Below are 24,282 nucleotides of genomic sequence, written 5' to 3'. Positions count from 1 at the left end.
TCAGGCAACAAGGGCTGTATATATATATCATCAGTGACGTCTCTGCGTCTGCTTCCAGGAGGGTAATCTGTGCCCCCCCTCCCCAATAGCTGTCCCCCCCCTCCCTCACGGCTGGCTGTCTCCCCCCTCCTGGCAGGCTGTCCCCTCCCCTTAGGGCTGGGTGTGAGTCGCCCCCCCCCCCACACACACACACAGATGGCTGCCACCCCCCCAAGACTGGCTGTCCCCTCCCCTTAGGACTGGCCTTAGGTCTGGGTGTGTGTCGTCCCCCCCCCCTCCTGGATGGCCGTGTCCCCCCCCCCTCATGGCTGGCAGTCTCCCCCCCCCCCCTCACAGCTGGCTGTCCCCTCCCCTTAGGACTGGGTGTGTCGCCCCCCCCCCCTCTGGATGTCCGTGTCCCCCTCACGGCTGGCTCGGCTTGTACATGCAGATGAAGTGAAGCCTCTGGACGCAGTTTAGTTGATCCCAGAATTTTCCACCTGGGGAGGAAGGTTAGAGGTGACTATGAGTTGGGGTGTTCAGGTGAATAGTTTCCCCATCATGCTACTTCCCGTCTGTGTTATATGTCAGGATGACCACACACATCAGGGCCCACTGTCTGTCTGGATCCGTGTCAACACTGATGGGGATTCTTATCTGCTGTAGAAGCTTTACGCCACAATCATTATATGTGTTTTAGACTTTTTGTGCCTCACTGGTCAGAGGGGTGTGGTTTAGTAGAAAGGGCGTGGCCTGACTCTTGTCTCCAGGTCAGGTGCGGTTTGCAATGAAGCGCCATTCACTTCAATGAAAATGAAGCAAAGCCTGCACCCAACCTGGAGAGTCAGGCTGTCTCTGGAAGAAAGTGGCCATGTTTTTGTAACAATGGAGAACCCCTTTAATGATAGCATTACTGGTAGTCTAGTGTGGTAAAAGGGTTATTCCCCCTAGAGACTATGGGTTACTCACCCCCATGCACTAATATCCCCCGAGCAGGAGCCGACTCACATGTATATGTGGATAACCTGCCCCAACCCCAATGGATTCCATTACGAGCGTCGCACATTTACCTCCAAAGCTCAGGCTCAAGCACTTGTTACGTCCAAAAAGTCCCAACAAATTGACTTTGGGCAGGAAGTTGAATGGTGATCCATCGGCCCAAGCATTCGATCCCTGAGGAGCAGTAATATAATACAGGAATCACCTGATGAAATGCCATGGGACCATGGGAAGCTTCATATAACCAGGCAGTACCGTCATGGCGTCCCTATGAGAATAGCTCTATCCCATGTGCTCACCGTTGGTCCATGGGACTGTTATGTGGTCCTTGTGGAGTGGGGGCTGTGTGGGACTGTACTGTTACTGGTGGATAGGGAAAGACCAGCAGCAGGTCCCCTGGCTCTAAGCTACCTCGAGCCACCATCAGGCCAGCCTATCATTACATTTAACAAGTGCCCCCCCCCGACCTAATGGGTACAGAACGCGGTCCTACATGTGATACCCCAATCCCAACATGGTAAACATACTAAGGACAGGACTAATCCTCAGATTACCCCGGCCGGAAACCAGTAGACAGCCCATATCCCCAACCTGTCACAAAGCGCGTCTACTGTTCTCTTACTCACCTTCTCTGAGTTGCCACCGGTCCAGAGTTTGTCACCTTGGTATCCTTTGGAACGGGCCAGAGCGGTGAGGAATCGGTTGTGCTCCTCGCTCATGATGCTGGTGAGATGGGCCCTGCTGAAGAGCATCTGGCAGTGTTTCTGTAAGATGGAGGAAAGGGATTATATCAATGACATCTCCATCAGGGCTCCGGACCACCCACAGGGACTGACCTGCCACCATACAACCAGGCTACATCCCCTTTATTTCTCAGATACCAGATGTCAGGCGTAACTGGGGTAGAAGGGACCATGAGAGCAGACAAGAGCTTTGTTATTTATATGATACTTATATGCTGATCATGAGGAAGGTGATCAGTACATCATGAGTAGTGTCGAGCAGAGATGCCACACTGTTCGGGGCCACAATTGCATATAAAAAAGAGAGAAAGTGTACGTCATAAATCACCAGGCACACAACTATATGTTCAGAAATATATAAACATCATCTTTATTAATATATTAGTACAGACAGAAAACAACCCTACCCAACCCCAAAAACATTAAAAACACTTAAAATACTCAAAGAAATATCCCGGAGGGACCCTGAACCAATACATGGGGTCCCTACCTCCCCACACTCCGTTCCAAGATATATGAACTCACACTCCACAAATAAATAACAAATGATACAAGAGACACAAAAGAAACCAATAACTCATAATGTCAAAGTGCAATACACAATGTGCATATATATGCTTATAAAGAAGAAAAGAAGTCAAAAGGTTAACGAAACCAAGGTACATAAACTCTAGTGTCACCCCATGGAGTGTGGTCTGCTGAGTGGGGTCCAAAGCACCCTACGCGTTACGTCCCGAACCCGGAATTTCGTCAGGGGTGCTGAGTGGGGTCCAAAGCACCCTACGCATTACGCCCCGAACCCGGAACTGACGAAGTTCCGGGTTCGGGACGTAACGCGTAGGGTGCTTTGGACCCCACTCAGCAGACCACACTCCATGGGGTGACACTAGAGTTTATGTACCTTGGTTTCGTTAACCTTTTGACTTATTTTCTTCTTTATAAGCATATATATGCACATTGTGTATTGCACTTTGACATTATGAGTTATTGGTTTCTTTTGTGTCTCTTGTATCATTTGTTATTTATTTGTGGAGTGTGAGTTCATATATCTTTTCATGGGTGTTTCTGGGGCGAAGCTTTAATACCGTGATGTTGGCAGGTATGAAAAATTCTTCATGGAGCAGCTAGAAAAGTCTCCATGTCAGTGCTGGAGACTGATGGGTCAGTCAATGCCGGAGACTGATGGGTCAGTGCCAGAGACTGATGGGTCAGTGCCAGACGGAGACTGATGGGTCAATGCCAGAGACTGATGGGTCAGTGCCAGAGACTGATGGGTCAGTGCCGGACGGAGACTGATGGGTCAGTGCCGGACGGAGACTGATGGGTCAGTGCCGGAGGGAGACTGATGGGTCAGTGCCAGAGATGGGTCAGTGCCGGACGGAGATTGATGGGTCAGTGCCGGAGGGAGACTGATGGGTCAGTGCCGGAGGGAGACTGATGGGTCAGTGCCAGACGGAGACTGATGGGTCAGTGCCGGAGACTGATGGGTCAGTGCCAGAGACTGATGGGTCAGTGGCAGAGATGGGTCAGTGCCGGACGGAGACTGATGGGTCAGTGCCGGACGGAGACTGATGGGTCAGTGCCGGACGGAGACTGATGGGTCAGTGCCGGACGGAGACTGATGGGTCAGTGCCGGACGGAGACTGATGGGTCAGTGCCGCACGGAGACTGATGGGTCAGTGCCGGAGACTGATGGGTCAGTGCCGGACGGAGACTGATGGGTCAGTGCCGGAGACTAATGGGTCAGCGCCAGAGACTGATGGGTCAGTGCTGACACTAATGGGTCAGTGCTGGAGACTGATGGGTCAGTGCTGGACGGAGACTGATGGGTCAGTGCCGGAGACTGATGGGTCAGTGCTGGACGGAGATTAATGGGTCAGTGCCGGAGGGAGACTGATGGGTCAGTGCCTGAGGGAGACTGATGGGACAGTGCCAGAGATGGGTCAGTGCCAGAGATGGGTCAGTGCCGGAGACTGATGGGTCAGTGCCGGACGGAGATTGATGGGTCAGTGCCGGAGGGAGACTGATGGGTCAGTGCCAGACGGAGACTGATGGGTCAGTGCCGGACGGAGACTGATGGGTCAGTGGCGGACGGAGACTGATGAGTCAGTGCCGGAGGGAGACTGATGGGTCAGTGCCGGACGGAGACTGATGGGTCAGTGCCGGAGACTGATGGGTCAGGCCGGAGACTGATGGGTCAGTGCCAGAGACTGATGGGTCAGTGGCAGAGATGGGTCAGTGGCGGACGGAGACTGATGGGTCAGTGCCGGAGGGAGACTGATGGGTCAGTGCCGGAGGGAGACTGATGGGTCAGTGCCGGAGGGAGACTGATGGGTCAGTGCCGGACGGAGACTGATGGGTCAGTGCCGGACGGAGACTGATGGGTCAGCGCCAGAGACTGATGGGTCAGTGCGGAGACTAATGGGTCAGTGCTGGAGACTGATGGGTCAGTGCTGGACGGAGACTGATGGGTCAGTGCCGGAGACTAATGAGTCAGTGCTGGACGGAGACTGATGGGTCAGTGCCGGAGACTGATGGGTCAGTGCCGGACGGAGACTGATGGGTCAGTGCCGGAGACTAATGGGTCAGTGCTGGACGGAGATTAATGGGTCAGTGCCGGAGGGAGACTGATGGGTCAGTGCCTGAGGGAGACTGATGGGACAGTGCCAGAGATGGGTCAGTGCCAGAGATGGGTCAGTGCCGGAGACTGATGGGTCAGTGCCGGACGGAGATTGATGGGTCAGTGCCGGAGGGAGACTGATGGGTCAGTGCCAGACGGAGACTGATGGGTCAGTGCCGGACGGAGACTGATGGGTCAGTGGCGGACGGAGACTGATGGGTCAGTGCCGGAGGGAGACTGATGGGTCAGTGCCGGAGACTGATGGGTCAGTGCCGGACGGAGACTGATGGGTCAGTGCCGGAGACTGATGGGTCAGGCCGGAGACTGATGGGTCAGTGGCAGAGACTGATGGGTCAGTGGCAGAGATGGGTCAGTGGCGGACGGAGACTGATGGGTCAGTGCCGGAGGGAGACTGATGGGTCAGTGCCGGAGGGAGACTGATGGGTCAGTGCCGGAGGGAGACTGATGGGTCAGTGCCGGACGGAGACTGATGGGTCAGTGCCGGACGGAGACTGATGGGTCAGCGCCAGAGACTGATGGGTCAGTGCGGAGACTAATGGGTCAGTGCTGGAGACTGATGGGTCAGTGCTGGACGGAGACTGATGGGTCAGTGCCGGAGACTAATGAGTCAGTGCTGGACGGAGACTGATGGGTCAGTGCCGGAGACTGATGGGTCAGTGCTGGACGGAGACTGATGGGTCAGTGCTGGAGACTAATAGGTCAGTGCTGGATGGAGACTGATGGGTCAGTGCCGGAGACTAATAGGTCAGTGCTGGACGGAGACTGATGGGTCAGTGCCAGAGACTAATGGGTCAGTGCTGGACGGAGACTGATGGGTCAGTGCCGGAGACTAATAGGTCAGTGCCGGACGGAGACTGATGGGTCAGTGCCGGAGACTAATAGGTCAGTGCCGGACGGAGACTGATGGGTCAGTGCCGGAGACTAATAGGTCAGTGCCGGACGGAGACTGATGGGTCAGTTTTGGAGACTAATGGACAGTAATAAGAAATGACAACCAGAAGTTACTGAAGGGACAGCACCATGTAGGGCCAAGGGGGCACTTACTTCACCCGCAGATAAAACTGGCGTAGCTGTGATTTTTTTTCTTTCTATCAGAAGAATCGTCGCCCCCAGCTGTGGGTTGTATCAGGAAATGCCGTTCAGCTCCACCAAGGTATATGGGTGAGTTATAATACCAGACATCACCAGTGGACAAGGGTGGCGCTGTTTTTCATGTCAGCCATGTTTTTTTCAAATCTTGTACAAAGCCTTTAACCAAGGAGTAGAAGCAGCGAGCCCCATGGAAGGTCTTCAGAATAATATAGTAACAGATGGGAGTATGGAGGCTTGTAGACTATGGGGAGGGAGTACCAGGCTTTATCTGTAAATACATCAATGGTTCGGCCCCCTCCCTGTGATAACATAGATGCGGTATAGATAAGCCGCTGTGAAGTGGCCGTCTACCACCTAGAAGGCAAACACAACCAGAGGCCAGGAGATAATCCACAATGATCCCCGCGTGAAGGGCGGCTAATGTAATCCTGCAAATCTCTGCACACAGGAGGTAGGAAGGAACGTAGACATCTGGTCTATGGAACATGCTGTCTTCTCATAGAGGCCTGTAGGAGCCCCCGAATAGCTAGGGGGCCACAGGCAGGTTTCAGCATTCTGCAGCAGGACCTTTCCTGTCACCAAAGGTCCTGCAGGTCTATTTGCCCTTCACCACAGGGGGCTGTTTGGGTGACAGGTAATTTGGAGGGTGAATATGTGGGTTAACTGAGTGAGAGGGGACCCATGAGCAGCAGTCTATTTTAGAGAGAACCCATGAGCAGCAGTCTATTTTAGAGAGAACCCATGAGCAGCAGTCTATATTAGAGAGGGGACTCATGTGCAGCAGTCTATTTTAGAGAGTACCCATGAGCAGCAGTCTATATTAGAGAGGGGACTCATGTGCAGCAGTCTATTTTAGAGAGAGTACCCATGAGCAGCAGTCTATATTAGAGAGAGTACCCATGAGCAGCAGTCTATATTAGAGAGAGCCCCCATTAGCAACAGTCTATATTAGAGAGAGCACCCATTAGCAGCAGTCTATATTAGAGAGAGAGCACCCATTAGCAGCAGTCTATATTAGAGAGAGAGCACCCATTAGCAGCAGTCTATATTAGAGAGGGGACTCATGTGCAGCAGTCTATTTTAGAGAGAGTACCCATAAGTAGCAGTCTATATTAGAAAGGGGGCCCATGAGCAGCAGTCTATGTTAGAGAGGGGGGCCATGAGCGTTAGCCTATGTGTTACTACAATGGCTCCTATAACTGGTAAGCAAACACCTGCAAGGGTGGGAGAGTCCTGGAAGTAAGAGACCTCCCAGTGGACTGCAAGCTGCAGCAGCACGAAAAGGTGAGGTCTGGGGTCTGTAGGTATATAGGGGATCAGGACTGGGGTCTGTAGGTATATAGGGGGTCAGGACTGGGGTCTGTAGGTATATAGGGGGTCAGGACTGGGGTCTGTAGGTATATAGGGGATCAGGACTGGGGTCTGTAGGTATATAGGGTGTCAGGACTGGGGTCTGTAGGTATATAGGGGGTCAGGACTGGGGTCTGTAGGTATATAGGGGGTCAGGACTGGGGTCTGTAGGTATATAGGGGGTCAGGACTGGGGTCTGTAGGTATATAGGGGGTCAGGACTGGGGTCTGTAGGTATATAGGGGGTCAGGACTGGGGTCTGTAGGTATATAGGGGGTCAGGACTGGGGTCTGTAGGTATATAGGGGGTCAGGACTGGGGTCTGTAGGTATATAGGGCGTCAGGACTGGGGTCTGTAGGTATATAGGGGGTCAGGACTGGGGTCTGTAAGTATATAGGGGGTCAGGACTGGGGTCTGTAGGTATATAGGGGATCAGGACTGGGGTCTGTAGGTATATAGGGGGTCAGGACTGGGGTCTGTAGGTATATAGGGGGTCAGGACTGGGGTCTGTAGGTATATAGGGGATCAGGACTGGAGTCTGTGCCTATTTGGGTGTTTGTATTACTTTAGGGACTTATAATGTTAGGAGGTCTGGTCTGGGGTCTGTATTATCTTTGGGGGTCTGGTCTGGGTCTGTATTATCTTTGGGGGTCTGGTCTGGGGTTTGTATTATCTTTGGGGGTCTGGTCTGACGTCTGTATTATCTTTGGGGGTCTGGCGCCTGTATTATCTTTGGTTTGTATTACTTTGAAGGGTCTGGGGTCTGTATTATCTTTGGGAGTCTGGTCTGGGGTCTGTATTACTTTGGGAGTCTGGTCTGGGGTCTGTATTACTTTGGGAGTCTGGTCTGGGGGTCTGTATTATCTTTGGGAGTCTGGTCTGGGGTCTGTATTACTTTGGAGGGTCTGGGGTCTGTATTACTTTGGGAGTCTGGTCTGGGGTCTGTATTACTTTGGGAGTCTGGTCTGGGGTCTGTATTACTTTGGAGGGTCTGGGGTCTGTATTACTTTGGGAGTCTGGTCTGGGGTCTGTATTACTTTGGTAGTCTGGTCTGGGGCCTGTATTACTTTGGAGGGTCTGGTCTGGGGTCTGTATTACTTTGGAGGGTCTGGGGTCTGTATTACTTTGGGAGTCTGGTCTGGGGTCTGTATTACTTTGGAGGGTCTGGGGTCTGTATTACTTTGGGGGTCTGGTCTGGGGTCTGTATTACTTTGGAGGGTCTGGTCTGGGGTCTGTATTACTTTGGGAGTCTGGTCTGGGGTCGGTATTACTTTGGTAGTCTGGTCTGGGGTCTGTATTACTTTGGGAGTCTGGTCTGGGGTCTGTATTACTTTGGGAGTCTGGTCTGGGGTCTGTATTACTTTGGTAGTCTGGTCTGGGGCCTGTATTACTTTGGAGGGTCTGGGGTCTGTATTACTTTGGGAGTCTGGTCTGGGGTCTGTATTATTTTTGGGAGTCTGGTCTGGGGTCTGTATTACTTTGGGAGTCTGGTCTGGGGTCTGTATTACTTTGGAGGGTCTGGTCTGGGGTCTGTATTACTTTGGGAGTCTGGTCTGGGGTCTGTATTACTTTGGGAGTTTGGTCTGGGGTCGGTATTACTTTGGTAGTCTGGTCTGGGGTCTGTATTACTTTGGGAGTTTGGTCTGGGGTCGGTATTACTTTGGGAGTCTGGTCTGGGGTCTGTATTACTTTGGAGGGTCTGGTCTGGGGTCTGTATTACTTTGGGAGTCTGGTCTGGGGTCTGTATTACTTTGGGAGTTTGGTCTGGGGTCGGTATTACTTTGGTAGTCTGGTCTGGGGTCTGTATTACTTTGGGAGTCTGGTCTGGGGTCTGTATTACTTTGGGAGTCTGGTCTGGGGTCTGTATTACTTTGGGAGTCTGGTCTGGGGTCTGTATTACTTTGGTAGTCTGGTCTGGGGCCTGTATTACTTTGGAGGGTCTGGGGTCTGTATTACTTTGGGAGTCTGGTCTGGGGTCTGTATTACTTTGGGAGTCTGGTCTGGGGTCTGTATTACTTTGGAGGGTCTGGTCTGGGGTCTGTATTACTTTGGGAGTCTGGTCTGGGGTCTGTATTACTTTGGGAGTTTGGTCTGGGGTCGGTATTACTTTGGTAGTCTGGTCTGGGGTCTGTATTACTTTGGGAGTCTGGTCTGGGGTCTGTATTACTTTGGGAGTCTGGTCTGGGGTCTGTATTACTTTGGAGGGTCTGGTCTGGGGTCTGTATTACTTTGGAGGGTCTGGGGTCTCTATTACTTTTGAGGGTCTGGTCAAGGGTCTTGGATCTTCGGTCTGTATTTATTCTAGAGGGTCTGTTTTAGTTGAACCTCCACCAATTACGAGAACAGGCGTCACATCATGTCACCAATTAGACACTTTTTGACTATGGGAAGACCCCTGCACGAGAACCTCCCTGAGGCTGGGCGCCTGTACCCTGGCGGGGTGGGCAGCAGGGTCCCCTTATGTCTGTGGCACAGTGTATTCCGGCTCATTCTACCATTCCCAATGATCTCTTCTTACCTCAGCATCATTCCAGCTCAGCTCCCAAGCCACATACAGGTGACAGTAACCGTGATAGGAAACCCATCCGTCCTTACAGGGACCTTGGCAGAAATACTTTGGGTTCAGGCCGTCGGGTACGGATAATTCACTCTTCTGCTCATTATGGCCGTGCTTTTCTTGCTTTTCGTGTGAGCCCACCCCAATGTTCAGGAATGGAAGCCGAATCTCAGAAGAACCGGAGTCTTGACGTCTCCCGAATATCAGCCCTAGATAGAGAAGGGTTAGTGGCCTGAGCCCCACGACTTGTCGGCTCAATATGGGGGGATAACAATGACTTACCTTGTGATCCTTGAAGAAACAGCAAAGAGAGTAACAATGATAGAGAGGTCATGCTGGCCATGGCTCGCCCTGTGGACACCCAATGGATATGTTACCGACGTCCTCCAATATTCTAATCTGATTCACAATGGTTTACAATACGCACACATACAGTAAGAATGTCAGGTACACTATGGGGGGCAGAGACCCCCCAGAATATCGGAGGACCCTCCACTGCCTGGCCAATGGTCAACCAGAAGACAAGCCCATTTACCACCCGGGGCTATTACTTATGGGAAGAGTTACACATAACCCACAAGATGATCTGCCCTGTCCTCCTCAGATTGCTCCATGCTGCATTGTGTCGGACGCTGGAGGGGCCGCACACTGGGGCTTTCAGGTTGTGGCGGAGGTATCGGGACATATTCCTCTGGTCCAATCCCCGGGGAACCTGACAAAGGGTATTACCCCTGGAATAGGAGTCTGGAGGATGAGGAGTCAGCGGGGGGGGGGGGGGGGGGGGACAGAGGAGTCTGGAGGATGAGGAGTCAGCGGGGGTGGGGGGGACAGAGGAGTCTGGAGGATGAGGAGTCAGCGGGGGTGGGGGGGACAGAGGAGTCTGGAGGATGAGGAGTCAGCGGGGGTGGGGGGGACAGAGGAGTCTGGAGGATGAGGAGTCAGCGGGGGGGGGGGGGACAGAGGAGTCTGGAGGATGAGGAGTCAGCGGGGGGGGGGGGACAGAGGAGTCTGGAGGATGAGGAGTCAGCGGGGGGGGGGGACAGAGGAGTCTGGAGGATGAGGAGTCGGCGGGGGTGGGGGGGACAGAGGAGTCTGGAGGATGAGGAGTCAGCGGGGGGGGGGACAGAGGAGTCTGGAGGATGAGGAGTCAGCGGGGGGGGGACAGAGGAGTCTGGAGGATGAGGAGTCAGCGGGGGGGGGGACAGAGGAGTCTGGAGGATGAGGAGTCGGCGGGGGGGGACAGAGGAGTCTGGAGGATGAGGAGTCTGCGCGGGGGTGGGGGGGAAAAAGGAGTCTGGAGGATGAGGAGTCAGCGGGGGGGGGGGGGACAGAGGAGTCTGGAGGATGAGGAGTCGGCTGGGGGGGGGACAGAGGAGTCTGGAGGATGAGGAGTCGGCGGGGGTGGGGGGGGACAGAGGAGTCTGGAGGATGAGGAGTCAGCGGGGGGGGGGGACAGAGGAGTCTGGAGGATGAGGAGTCAGCGGGGGGGGGACAGAGGAGTCTGGAGGATGAGGAGTCGGCGGGGGGGGGGGCAGAGGAGTCTGGAGGATGAGGAGTCGGCGGGGGTGGGGGGGACAGAGGAGTCTGGAGGATGAGGAGTCGGCGGGGGTGGGGGGGACAGAGGAGTCTGGAGGATGAGGAGTCTGCGCGGGGGTGGGGGGGACAAAGGAGTCTGGAGGATGAGGAGTCGGCGGGGGGGGGGACAGAGGAGTCTGGAGGATGAGGAGTCTGCACACTCAGTTGACATATTAATAGTATATAAAGGGCCTCAGTTATTAGGGGGGGGGGCTGTTAGACCCCTCACCTACCTGCCTACCTGCATGTGTGATGGATGGAAGGAGCGGCTGCCTGGCTGGACGTGTGATGGACGGAGCGGCCGCCTACCCAGATGTGTGATGGAAGGAGCAGCCGCCTACCTGGACGTGTGATGGACGGAGCGGCTGCCTACCTGGATGTGTGATGAATGGAGTGGCCGCCTACCTGGACGTGTGATGGACGGAGATGCCGCCTACCTGGACGTGTGATGGACGGAGCGGCCGCCTACCTGGATGTGTGATGAATGGAGCGGCCGCCTACCTGGACGTGTGATGGACGGAGATGCCGCCTACCTGGACGTGTGATGGACGGAGCAGTGTCCTACCTGGATGTGTGATGGATGGAGCGGCCGCCTACCTGGATGTGTGATGGATGGAGCGGTGTCCTACCTGGACGTGTGATGGACGGAGCGGCCGCCTACCTGGATGTGTGATGAATGGAGCGGCCGCCTACCTGGATGTGTGATGGACGGAGATGCCGCCTACCTGGACGTGTGATGGACGGAGCGGCTGCCTACCTGCATGTGTGATGGATGGAGCAGTGTCCGACCTGGATGTGTGATGGATGGAGCAGTGTCCGACCTGGATGTGTGATGGACGGACGGAGCGGCTGCCTACCTGGATGTGTGATGGATGGAGCAGTGTCCGACCTGGATGTGTGATGGACGGAGCGGCTGCCTACCTGGATGTGTGATGGACGGACGGAGCGGCTGCCTACCTGGATGTGTGATGGACGGACGGAGCGGCTGCCTACCTGGATGTGTGATTGACGGACGGAGCGGCTGCCTACCTGGATGTCGGCTCTTCTACTTCCCCTCAGGCGGCTGCAGATACTTTATATATCTCAGTAAATGAGTCAAGGTCCAATCTAATGTTAGCGATGAGATTCTTCTGTTTATCTCGTTATAACGGCAGCCGATTCCCACACCCAAAGAGCAAACAGCACAATCCCATAAACCTCCCTCATATATACTGGAAGGTGACGGGGTCACAGGAGAGGCGAGAGCTGCAAGACGCCTCTCCATTACATCACTAACTCACCAGGAAACGCTGGAATCCTTCTACATCTCTTCATGGGGTCAGGAACTCGAGCAAAACTATCTGTAAAGTGACAAAAGGGAGAAATAAGAGATGGGGGAGGAGGGGGATGTAGCTGCAGTATGTGAGAAATAAGAGATGGGGGGAGGAGGGGGATATAGCTGCAGTATGTGAGAAATAAGAGATGGGGGAGGGAGGAGGGGGATGTAGCTGCAGTATATGAGAAATAAGAGATGAGGAGGAGGGGGATGTAGCTGCAGTATGCGAGAAATAAGAGATGAGGAGGAGGGGGATGTAGCTGCAGTATATGAGAAATAAGAGATGAGGAGGAGGGGGATGTAGCTGCAGTATGTGAGAAATAAGAGATGGGGGAGGGAGGAGGGGGATGTAGCTGCAGTATATGAGAAATAAGAGATGAGGAGGAGGGGGATGTAGCTGCAGTATGCGAGAAATAAGAGATGGGGAAGGAGGGGGATTTAGCTGCAGTATGTGAGATATAAGAGATGGGGGAGGAGGGGGATGTAGCTGCAGTATGTGAGAAACAAGAGATGGGGGGAGGAGGGGGATGTAGCTGCAGTATGAGAAATAAGAGATGGGGAGGAGGGGGATGTAGCTGCAGTATATGAGAAATAAGAGATGGGGGGAGGGAGGAGGGGGATGTAGCTGCAGTATATGAGAAATAAGAGATGAGGAGGAGGGGGATGTAGCTGCAGTATGTGAGAAATAAGAGATGGGGGAGGAGGGGGATGTAGCTGCAGTATGTGAGAAATAAGAGATGGGGGAGGAGGGGGATGTAGCTGCAGTATGTGAGAAATAAGAGATGGGGAAGGAGGGGGATGTAGCTGCAGTATGTGAGATATAAGAGATGGGGGGAGGAGGGGGATGTAGCTGCAGTATGTGAGAAATAAGAGATGGGAAAGGAGGGGGATGTAGCTGCAGTATGTGAGATATAAGAGATGGGGAAGGAGGGGGATGTAGCTGCAGTATGTGAGATATAAGAGATGGGGGAGGAGGGGGATGTAGCTGCAGTATGTGAGATATAAGAGATGGGGGGAGGAGGGGGATGTAGCTGCAGTATGTGAGAAATAAGAGATGGGGGAGGAGGGGGATGTAGCTGCAGTATGTGAGAAATAAGAGATGGGGGAGGAGGGGGATGTAGCTGCAGTATGTGAGATATAAGAGATGGGGGGAGGAGGGGGATGTAGCTGCAGTATGTGAGAAATAAGAGATGGGGGAGGAGGGGGATGTAGCTGCAGTATGTGAGAAATAAGAGATGGGAAAGGAGGGGGATGTAGCTGCAGTATGTGAGATATAAGAGATGGGGAAGGAGGGGGATGTAGCTGCAGTATGTGAGATATAAGAGATGGGGGAGGAGGGGGATGTACCTGCAGTATGTGAGAAATAAGAGATGGGGGGAGGAGGGGGATGTAGCTGCAGTATGTGAGAAATAAGAGATGGGGGAGGAGGGGGATGTAGCTGCAGTATGTGGGAAATAAGAGATGGGGGAGGAGGGGGATGTAGCTGCAGTATGAGAAATAAGAGATGGGGGGAGGAGGGGGATGTAGCTGCAGTATGCGAGAAATAAGAGATGGGGAGTAGGAGGAAACCTGTCCAGGACTTCACTCTTCTGAAGACTTGACTGGCACCATTGGGATCACTGCTCTGAAGTCTTGTATCTTCCACATCCACCACTCTATGGCTCCTGTGGGTTCATCGTGGCTCACAGTTCTTAGGTGCCCCCTCCTGCGTTGCCCCGGGTCCCAGGAGGCCGGGGCTCTTACCCTGTGAGGATTTCTCTGGAGATGGGATCAGTGTGCGGTGAGGAGCTCCGGCCTTGTGCAAAGACGGTGAACTCCTCTAATCTCCACTAAGTCCTTAAGTCAATAATATGTAAGGAAATAACCCGTCACTTGTGTGAAAGAATAATCCGCTGCGGCAAACGTGTGAGGGGGGGGGGGGGGGGGTGCTTGTCTGACAGAGATAATAGTCCCCCGCTTTCACGGGATCACAGATAATGAAAGGGAAGATAATTTGGTTGTGACCACCAACAATTTCCGACCCAACATGTTTGCAACGTCCCCATTTTACTGCCATAAACTGTGATATAACCAATGCAACCCAATCTATGGCCACAACTAACATTGCATGACCAAGGTGTCCATTTGTCGCAAGGAGGCACCATGTTACCGATAGAGGGGCCATATTACCCATAGAGGGGCCATACACCCATGGAGGGGCCATATTACCCATAGAGGGGCCATACACCCATGGAGGGGCCATACACCCAAGGAGGGGCTATACACCCATGGAGGGGCCATACACCCATGGAGGGGCCATACACCCATGGAGAGGCCATACACCAAGGAGGGGCCATACACCAAGGAGGGCCCATACACCAAGTGGGGGCCATACACCCAAGGAGGGGCTATACACCCAAGGAGGGGCCACATTACCCATAGAGGGCCCATAAACCTATAGAGAGGCCATATTACCCATAGAGGGGCCATACACCCATAGATGGGCCATATTACCCATAGAGGGGCCATATTACCCATAGAGGGAGCATACACCCAAGAAGGGGCAATATTACCCATGGAGGGGCCATATTACCCATAGAGGGCCCATACACCCATAGAGGGGCCATACACCCAAGGAGGGGCCATATTACCCATAGAGGGGCCATACACCCAAGGAGGGGCCATACACCCATGGAGAGGCCATACACCCAAGGAGGGGCCATATTACCCATGGAGGGGCCATATTACCCATGGAGGGGCCATATTACCCATGGAGGGCTGATACACCCATAGAGGGGCCATATTACCCATGGAGGGTCGATACACCCATAGAGGGGCCATATTACCCATAGCGACTAAGGACCACCACTATGGTGCAGGTACCATATCAGATAAGGTGCTAATTCATGTCATCATAGTATCCAGGTAAATACTGTACATAGATGCCTGGTTACAGGAGGACGGGGCCCACATTACACAGTGCAGGAGGACGGGGCCCACATTACACGGTGCAGGAGGACGGGGCCCATATTACACAGTGCAGGAGGACGGGGCCCACATTACATGGTGCAGGAGGACGGGGCCCACATTACACGGTGCAGGAGGACGGGGCCCACATTACACGGTGCAGGAGGACGGGGCCCATATTACACAGTGCAGGAGGACGGGGCCCACATTACATGGTGCAGGAGGACGGGGCCCACATTACACGGTGCAGGAGGACAGGGCCCACATTACACGGTGCAGGAGGACAGGGCCCACATGACACGATGCAGGAGGACGGGGCCCACATTACACGGTGCAGGAGGACGGGGCCCACATTACACGGTGCAGGAGGACGGGGCCCACATTACACGGTGCAGGAGGACAGAGACGATATTACACGGTGCAGGAGGACAGGGACCACATTACACGGTGCAGGAGGACAGGGCCCACATTACACGGTGCAGGAGGACGGGGCCCACATTACACGGTGCAGGAGGACGGGGCCCACATTACACGGTGCAGGAGGACGGGGCCCACATTACACGGTGCAGGAGGACGGGGCCCACATTACACGGTGCAGGAGGACGGGGCCCACATTACACGGTGCTGGAGGACAGGGCCCACATTACACGGTGCAGGAGGACGGGGCCCACATTACACGGTGCAGGAGGACAGGGCCCACATGACACGGTGCAGGAGGACGGGGCCCACATTACACGGTGCAGGAGGACAGGGCCCACATTACACGGTGCAGGAGGACAGGACCCACATGACACAATGCAGGAGGACGGGGCCCACATTACACAGTGCAGGAGGACAGAGACGATATTACACGGTGCAGGAGGACGGGGCCCACATTACACGGTGCAGGAGGACAGAGACGACATTACACGGTGCAGGAGGACGGGGCCCACATTACACGGTGCAGGAGGACGGGGCCCACATTACACGGTGCTGGAGGACAGGGCCCACATTACACGGTGCAGGAGGACGGGGCCCACATTACACGGTGCAGGAGGACAGGGCCCACATGACACGGTGCAGGAGGACGGGGCCCACATTACACGGTGCAGGAGGACAGGGCCCACATTACACGGTGCAGGAGGACAGGACCCACATGACACAATGCAGGAGGACGGGGCCCACATTACACAGTGCAGGAGGACAGAGACGATATTACACGGTGCAGGAGGACGGGGCCCACATTACACGGTGCAGGAGGACAGAGACGACATTACACGGTGCAGGAGGACAGGGCCCACATTACACGGTGCAGGAGGACAGGGCCCATATTACACGGTGCAGGAGGACAGGGCCCACATGACACAATGCAGGAGGACGGGGCCCACATTACACGGTGCAGGAGGACAGGGCCCACATTACACGGTGCAGGAGGACAGGACCCACATGACACAATGCAGGAGGACGGGGCCCACATTACACAGTGCAGGAGGACGGGGCCCACATTACACGGTGCAGGAGGACGGGGCCCACATTACACGGTGCAGGAGGACGGGGCCCACATTACACGGTGCAGGAGGACAGGGCCCACATTACACGGTGCAGGAGGACAGGGCCCACATGACACGGTGCTGGAGGACGGGGCCCACATTACACGTTGCTGGAGGACGGGGCCCACATTACACGGTGCTGGAGGACGGGGCCCACATTACATGGTGCAGGAGGACAGGGCCCACATTACACGGTGCAGGAGGACGGGGCCCACATTACACGGTGCAGGAGGACGGGGCCCACATTACACGGTGCAGGAGGACAGAGACGATATTACACGGTGCAGGAGGACGGGGCCCACATTACACGGTGCAGGAGGACGGGGCCCACATTACACGGTGCAGGAGGACGGGGCCCACATTACACGGTGCAGGAGGACAGGGCCCACATTACACGGTGCAGGAGGACAGGGCCCACATTACACGGTGCAGGAGGACAGGGCCCACATTACACGGTGCAGGAGGACGGGGCCCATATTACACAGTGCAGGAAGACAGGGCCCACGTTACACGGTGCAGGAGGACGGGGCCCACATTACACAGTGCAGGAGGACAGGGCCCACATTACACGGTGCAGGAGGACGGGGCCCACATTACACGTGCAGGAGGACAGGGCCCACATTACACAGTGCAGGAGGACGGGGCCCACATTACACGGTGCAGGAGGACAGGGCCCACATTACACGGTGCAGGAGGACAGGGCCCACATGACACGGTGCTGGAGGACGGGGCCCACATTACACGGTGCTGGAGGACGGGGCCCACATTACACGGTGCTGGAGGACGGGGCCCACATTACACGGTGCAGGAGGACAGGGCCCACATTACACGGTGCAGGAGGACGGGGCCCACATTACACAGTGCAGGAGGACGGGGCCCACATTACATGGTGCAGGAGGACAGGGCCCACATTACACGGTGCAGGAGGACAGGGCCCACATTACACAATGCAGGAGGACAGGGCCCACATTACACGGTGCAGGAGGACGGGGCCCACATTACACGGTGCAGGAGGACAGGGCCCACGTTACACGGTGCAGGAGGACAGGGCCCACATTACACGGTGCAGGAGGACGGGGCCCACATTACACGGTGCAGGAGGACGGGGCCCACATTACACGGTGCAGGAGGACAGAGACGATATTACACGGTGCAGGAGGACGGGGCCCACATTACACGGTGCAGGAGGACGGGGCCCACATTACACGGTGCAGGAGGACGGGGCCCACATTACACGGTGCAGGAGGACAGGGCCCACATTACACGGTGCAGGAGGACAGGGCCCACATTACACGGTGCAGGAGGACAGGGCCCACATTACACGGTGCAGGAGGACAGGGCCCACATTACACGGTGCAGGAGGACAGGGCCCACGTTACACGGTGCAGGAGGACAGGGCCCACGTTACACGGTGCAGGAGGACAGGGCCCACATTACACGGTGCAGGAGGACGGGGCCCACATTACACAGTGCAGGAGGACGGGGCCCACATTACACGGTGCAGGAGGACAGGGCCCACATTACACGGTGCAGGAGGACGGGGCCCATATTACACAGTGCAGGAAGACAGGGCCCACGTTACACGGTGCAGGAGGACGGGGCCCACATTACACAGTGCAGGAGGACAGGGCCCACATTACACAGTGCAGGAGGACAGGGCCCACATTACACAGTGCAGGAGGACAGGGCCCACATTACACGGTGCAGGAGGACGGGGCCCACATTACACGTGCAGGAGGACAGGGCCCACATTACACGGTGCAGGAGGACGGGGCCCACATTACACAGTGCTGGAGGACGGGGCCCACATTACACGGTGCAGGAGGACGGGGCCCACATTACACGGTGCAGGAGGACAGGGCCCACATTACACGGTGCAGGAGGACAGGGCCCACATTACACGGTGCAGGAGGACAGGGCCCACATTACACGGTGCAGGAGGACAGGGCCCACGTTACACGGTGCAGGAGGACAGGGCCCACATTACACGGTGCAGGAGGACGGGGCCCACATTACACAGTGCAGGAGGACGGGGCCCACATTACACAGTGCAGGAGGACAGGGCCCACATTACACGGTGCAGGAGGACGGGGCCCATATTACACAGTGCAGGAAGACAGGGCCCACGTTACACGGTGCAGGAGGACAGGGCCCACATTACACAGTGCAGGAGGACAGGGCCCACATTACACGTGCAGGAGGACAGGGCCCACATTACACAGTGCAGGAAGACAGGGCCCACGTTACACGGTGCAGGAGGACGGGGCCCACATTACACACTGCAGGAGGACAGGGCCCACATTACACGGTGCAGGAGGACGGGGCCCACATTACACGTGCAGGAGGACAGGGCCCACATTACACAGTGCTGGAGGACGGGGCCCACATTACACGGTGCAGGAGGACGGGGCCCACATTACACAGTGCAGGAGGACAGGGCCCACATTACACAGTGCAGGAGGACAGGGCCCACATTACACGGTGCAGGAGGACGGGGCCCACATTACACGTGCAGGAGGACAGGGCCCACATTACACGGTGCAGGAGGACGGGGCCCACATTACACAGTGCAGGAGGACGGGGCCCACATTACACGGTGCAGGAGGACGGGGCCCACATTACACGGTGCAGGAGGACAGGGCCCACATTACACGGTGCAGGAGGACAGGGCCCACATTACACGGTGCAGGAGGACAGGGCCCACATTACACGGTGCAGGAGGACAGGGCCCACGTTACACGGTGCAGGAGGACAGGGCCCACATTACACGGTGCAGGAGGACGGGGCCCACATTACACAGTGCAGGAGGACGGGGCCCACATTACACAGTGCAGGAGGACGGGGCCCACATTACACGGTGCAGGAGGACGGGGCCCATATTACACAGTGCAGGAAGACAGGGCCCACGTTACACGGTGCAGGAGGACAGGGCCCACATTACACAGTGCAGGAGGACAGGGCCCACATTACACGTGCAGGAGGACAGGGCCCACATTACACAGTGCAGGAAGACAGGGCCCACGTTACACGGTGCAGGAGGACGGGGCCCACATTACACACTGCAGGAGGACAGGGCCCACATTACACGGTGCAGGAGGACGGGGCCCACATTACACGTGCAGGAGGACAGGGCCCACATTACACAGTGCTGGAGGACGGGGCCCACATTACACGGTGCAGGAGGACGGGGCCCACATTACACAGTGCTGGAGGACGGGGCCCACATTACACGGTGCAGGAGGACGGGGCCCACATTACACGGTGCAGGAGGACAGGGCCCACATTACACGGTGCAGGAGGACAGGGCCCATATTATGGGGTGTCACCCCTCTGGGTGGCGCGGCCGGTCACTTGGTGGTTAAGTGTGACACCGATCCTGTGGTGGTGCCGGTTGGGCAGACAGGTATGCTGGCACACCTGCTTGTATTTTAGTGGGCCGGCAATACCTTTATCCTCAGTGGACAGTAATCTGCTGGGCTGTGAGGGGGTCCCTTGGGCAATCATCACGGTGGTCTGGAGTGGAGTAGTGACCCACTCGGACTATTGGCACTGCCACCCACAGAAAGGGGAGATGACCCAAGGAAGGTGTGTTTACTGGGTAGGTGCTTGGTGAAGAACCACAGAGTCCCATTAAAATAAATATAGTCTTGTTTACTCTGAAAACACTTGATACAGGAATCAGGTGATACAGCTTTGTCTGAATACGGTACTTTACACTTGATAGACCAAATCTGTGGAGTGGAAGAGGAGACACAGCCGTGCTGGCTGAGTTACGTACCGGGAGGTAGAGGCAGGGCCGGATTAAGGTTGGTGGAGGCCCCGGGTGACAATTTTGTTGGGGGCCCCTTATTAACAATTATCGAGCCATATAATAGGCTAAGTAAACGAGTGCCGATCTAGCAGATCAGCACTTATTTACATTATTGATTGGGCAGTCATTGGCTTATCTAAAAGGACTCTAACTCAGCCTGGGGGGAATTTTGCTAGGAATAAGCAGTGTGGGTATTATGGCTGAGAGCAGCATTGCCCAACCTTTTTTGTTTTTTAACCTCGGGACACCCCTACCGAAGCTCTACAAAATACAAAAAAAACATCATACAGTGACTCACAGGTGACGTCTTCTTTGATCTGAGGCGTCACTTTCCTTTTCCGCTCCATCCGGCCCAGTCCACCAAGAGTTCTTGCAGCTACAATTCATCTCTTCAGGACCTGCCAGACAAACATCTTAGGCTCCGCAATTTTCCAGCAACTTCCTTCCTCTTTTCCCCACCCATAAGGTCCCAAACTGTAGTAATTCCGCTTTTTGGTGTCATGTCTAGTAGGTACAGTATGTGGGTTGTTCCCTGTATGTAGGGTTTCCTGCTGTGTCCCCAAATAATAATAATGTTGGTGCTGTGCCCCATATAGTAAAAATGTCCTCTGCTGTGCCCTCTCATATAGTATTAATGCCTCCTGCTGTGCCCCCATATAGTAATAATGCTCCTGTTGTGCCCTCATATAGTAATAAGGCATCCTGCTGTGCCCCATATAGTAATAATGTCTCCTGCTGTGCCCCATAAAGGAATAATGTCCCTGCTGTGCCCTCCATATAGTAATAATGCCCTGTGCTGTGCCCCCATATAGTAATAATGTCCCTGCTGTGCCCCCATATAGCAATAATGTCTCCTGTTGTGTCCTCATATAGCAATGTCTCCTGCTGTGCCCTCCATATAGTAATAATGTCCCTGCTGTGCCCTCCATATAGTAATATTGTCCTTGCTGTGCCCCTCTATAGTAATAATGCCTCCTGCTGTGCCCCCATATAGTAATGTCTACTGCTGTGCTCTCCATATAGTAATAATGTCTCCTGCTGTGCCCTCCATATAGTAATAATGTCCCCTGCTGTGCCTCCATATAGTAATAATGCCCCTGCTGTGCCCCTGTATAGTAATATTGTCCCCTGCTGTTCCCCATTTAGTAATAATGTCCCCTGCTGTGCCCCCATAAATACTTGAACATAGAACCACCAGATCTGCGTGATAAGTGCTGAGTAGGATGTAGTAGAGTTGGTAGAGTTGTACTAAGGTAGCATAGTAGAGAGGAGGGTGCGGTGAGAGTCTCAACTCAAGTAGTAATGTGCCCTGCCGGGATGTTGGAGTGTATAGAATAATACTTTAGAAGGAGAAAAAACCTGTGCCTGTGTATTGACCTTTCTATAGTCTTCCCACCACCTTATGCCCACTAGCGTTGGCTGAACCGTACTAGTAGGTGACACAGGCCCCAGACCTTGTTACCTGGGATGAGCAGAGTGCTGAGGGTTCCCTGGCTGACACTCGCACTGCGAGATGGAGTTAATAGACTTTTACAGTAACTTTGCTCCACCCGGATCAGTTCCTAGCTCTTTGGCTTTGTAGTGGATACTGTCCTGCACAGTTGTTTCTCGTAGCCCACTGCATAGGTTGAGATGATCTGTTGGCTAGTCCTCTCCTGAGAGTTTTAACATTGCATCATTCAGGGTATAGATACAAAGGGAGAAGCTTGTAACAGAGCACTGTCCTGCGCCCTACCCATGCGGGGTATTGGCTAAGACTAACTCCTCCTCTTTACAGGGGACCTGGCAGAGGGCCAGGGCCCAGGCAAGACCACTCTGGAGAGCTATCTAGTCAGCATACTTATTCCACAGAATCTCGACTAAGACTCCTCCTTCACCCAAGGGACTAACTTCTAATCCAGTGTGTAAGACGCGCTGTGGTTGGGTGGAAAGAGTACAACAGAAGAGCAGAGAGAGAAGAGGTAATAGGACAGAAGAAAGTAAAGATCCTACTGGTTCACAGATTCTGGTACACATGAACACAATAACCCTTTGAGACATCTCAGCTGTGCAGCTTCCACACTTCAATACATATTTTAGCGACATCTAGTGGTCATGTCTTAATACTACTTTGGCTGCAACAAGACCACAAAAAGTACAGACTTTTGCGAAGGTTGTAATAAACAGTAACACCCCTAGTGGGACACCACAAAAGACCTAGAGGTTGTCCGTAAGAGGGACCAGGGCTCAAATAACACTTCTTTTTTTTTTTTGTTTGTTTGCAAAAAAAAAACAGTGTGAACCCAGCCTTAGGCGTGAATAATGCAGTAGATTGTGCAAGATGTATCAAGGCACTTGTGTGTAATGTTTTTGCGCTACTACCGTAAAACCTTTTTTTTTTTTTTTTTTTTTTTTTTTTTCCTTTTTTTCTTTGGTTTTTCCCTTTTATTTATAAATTTTTATTATAATTTTCAATTCCAAGATACAACAATTCACATAAAAAACACAGACCCTTATCCCTTATCGTATCAAAAAAAAAAAAAAAAAAGAAAGAAACAACCAACCCCCCCCCCCTTCCCCCAATACCTCCCCCCCCCCCAAACCCTCCCACCCCCCATGGAGTAGAGAAGAACAGCAAGACAAACAACAAAAAAAAAAAAAAAAAAAAAAAAAAAAAAAAAACCAATAACACAACAAGAACAGAAACACACCTTCTTCAACATCCCCCCTATAAATAGCCCTCCAGTTTTCTAACACACCTCTTCCACATCTCTTTATTGGGTGGGACCATGGCAATCCAGTTCCGTGTGATCATCAGACGTGCCAAAAATAATAACCTCAGTATCTTTCTCCGGCTCTCTCTACCAATCTTTAGGCCCGTATAATCCCCTAAAATAGCCAAACCTGGTGTATAGGGTATTTCCATGTTCATTTTCTTTTCAATTTCCCCATATACCTCCCTCCAATACCCCTGAATCTTATTACAAGACCAAAACATGTGGATAAGGTCTGCCTTAAGGTTGTAATAAACAGTAACACCCCTAGTGGGACACCACAAAAGACCTAGAGGTTGTCCGTAAGAGGGACCAGGGCTCAAATAACACTTCTGCGCTAAAATATAAAGTCTAAGGCTTTGTACGTAGGCCTGTCTGAACGGGTGGTCTCTGCGCTCCGGTCTTCCTTCCGCTTCAAATGGACCTCTGGGCCTCTTAAATACTGAGGCATACTCCTCCCTTCTGACCTTTACGAGCTGAACTTTCCTCCTCTCCTGGCAACTGTTCAAACCAGCTGTGTCGACTGGTCCAGGGGCTCTCTCTCCTGGTTTGGACGCTGTTCATACTGAAAACTACAATCCTCCCTAAAATTCTCTATAGATTTCAGTGTGTTCCCACGTCTATTCCGCAGCCTTTTTTTAAGACTCTAGTATCCCTTTAAATTAATTTATGTACGGAATAATAAAGCCCTTTGCCTTAAGATAGCGGTTTTGTGCCGTCCCAAGTCTTGGGACGGAGTAGGCCTCCCAGACTTCTGGCTATATCATCAGGCAGCCATGCTTACCCGCGTGGTCGACCGGTGTAGACATGGGAACTCCAAGCCCTGGGTCTCTTTCGAGCAGTCTTTTGCCAGTGCTCCCCTCCCCTGCCTACCCTGGATCCATATGTCACATGTCCCACCTTTGAGATCCCATCCGACTATTGGCCCAAAGCTGCTAGCATGCTCCACCGTTTTCAGTAGGCAACACCTCTTACCATTTAGGTCACCCTCTT

At 53.9% G+C, this 24,282-nt stretch overlaps 1 protein-coding gene and 1 pseudogene across 3 annotated transcripts; one reads left to right on the top strand and one right to left on the bottom strand.

The window, feature by feature from the left end:
• The window catches only part of LOC138799004 (glycine N-acyltransferase-like), a 45,170-nt pseudogene that overhangs the window by 8,496 nt on the left and 12,392 nt on the right, over positions 1-24,282 (top strand).
• On the bottom strand, positions 396-12,083 carry LOC138798358 (struthiocalcin-2-like). 3 transcript variants are annotated; one of them, XM_069978772.1, is made up of 6 exons: positions 11,965-12,083; positions 9,643-9,711; positions 9,322-9,569; positions 1,605-1,742; positions 1,050-1,152; positions 396-479 (listed from the first exon to the last, which is right to left on the bottom strand). In XM_069978772.1, exons 2-6 carry the CDS (start codon positions 9,701-9,703, stop codon positions 403-405), a joined length of 627 nt encoding a protein of 208 aa, XP_069834873.1. In that variant the 5' UTR covers positions 9,704-9,711; positions 11,965-12,083; the 3' UTR covers positions 396-402. The 3 variants fall into 3 exon arrangements, with proteins under 3 accessions (XP_069834873.1, XP_069834874.1, XP_069834875.1); XM_069978773.1 differs by lacking the exon at positions 11,965-12,083 and adding an exon at positions 11,757-11,793; XM_069978774.1 differs by lacking the exon at positions 11,965-12,083 and adding an exon at positions 11,629-11,639.

This window comes from Dendropsophus ebraccatus, chromosome 8, assembly GCF_027789765.1.
Source record: "Dendropsophus ebraccatus isolate aDenEbr1 chromosome 8, aDenEbr1.pat, whole genome shotgun sequence".
Taxonomy (NCBI): Eukaryota; Metazoa; Chordata; class Amphibia; order Anura; family Hylidae; genus Dendropsophus; species Dendropsophus ebraccatus.
This window is presented reverse-complemented; position numbering and strand designations above follow the sequence as displayed.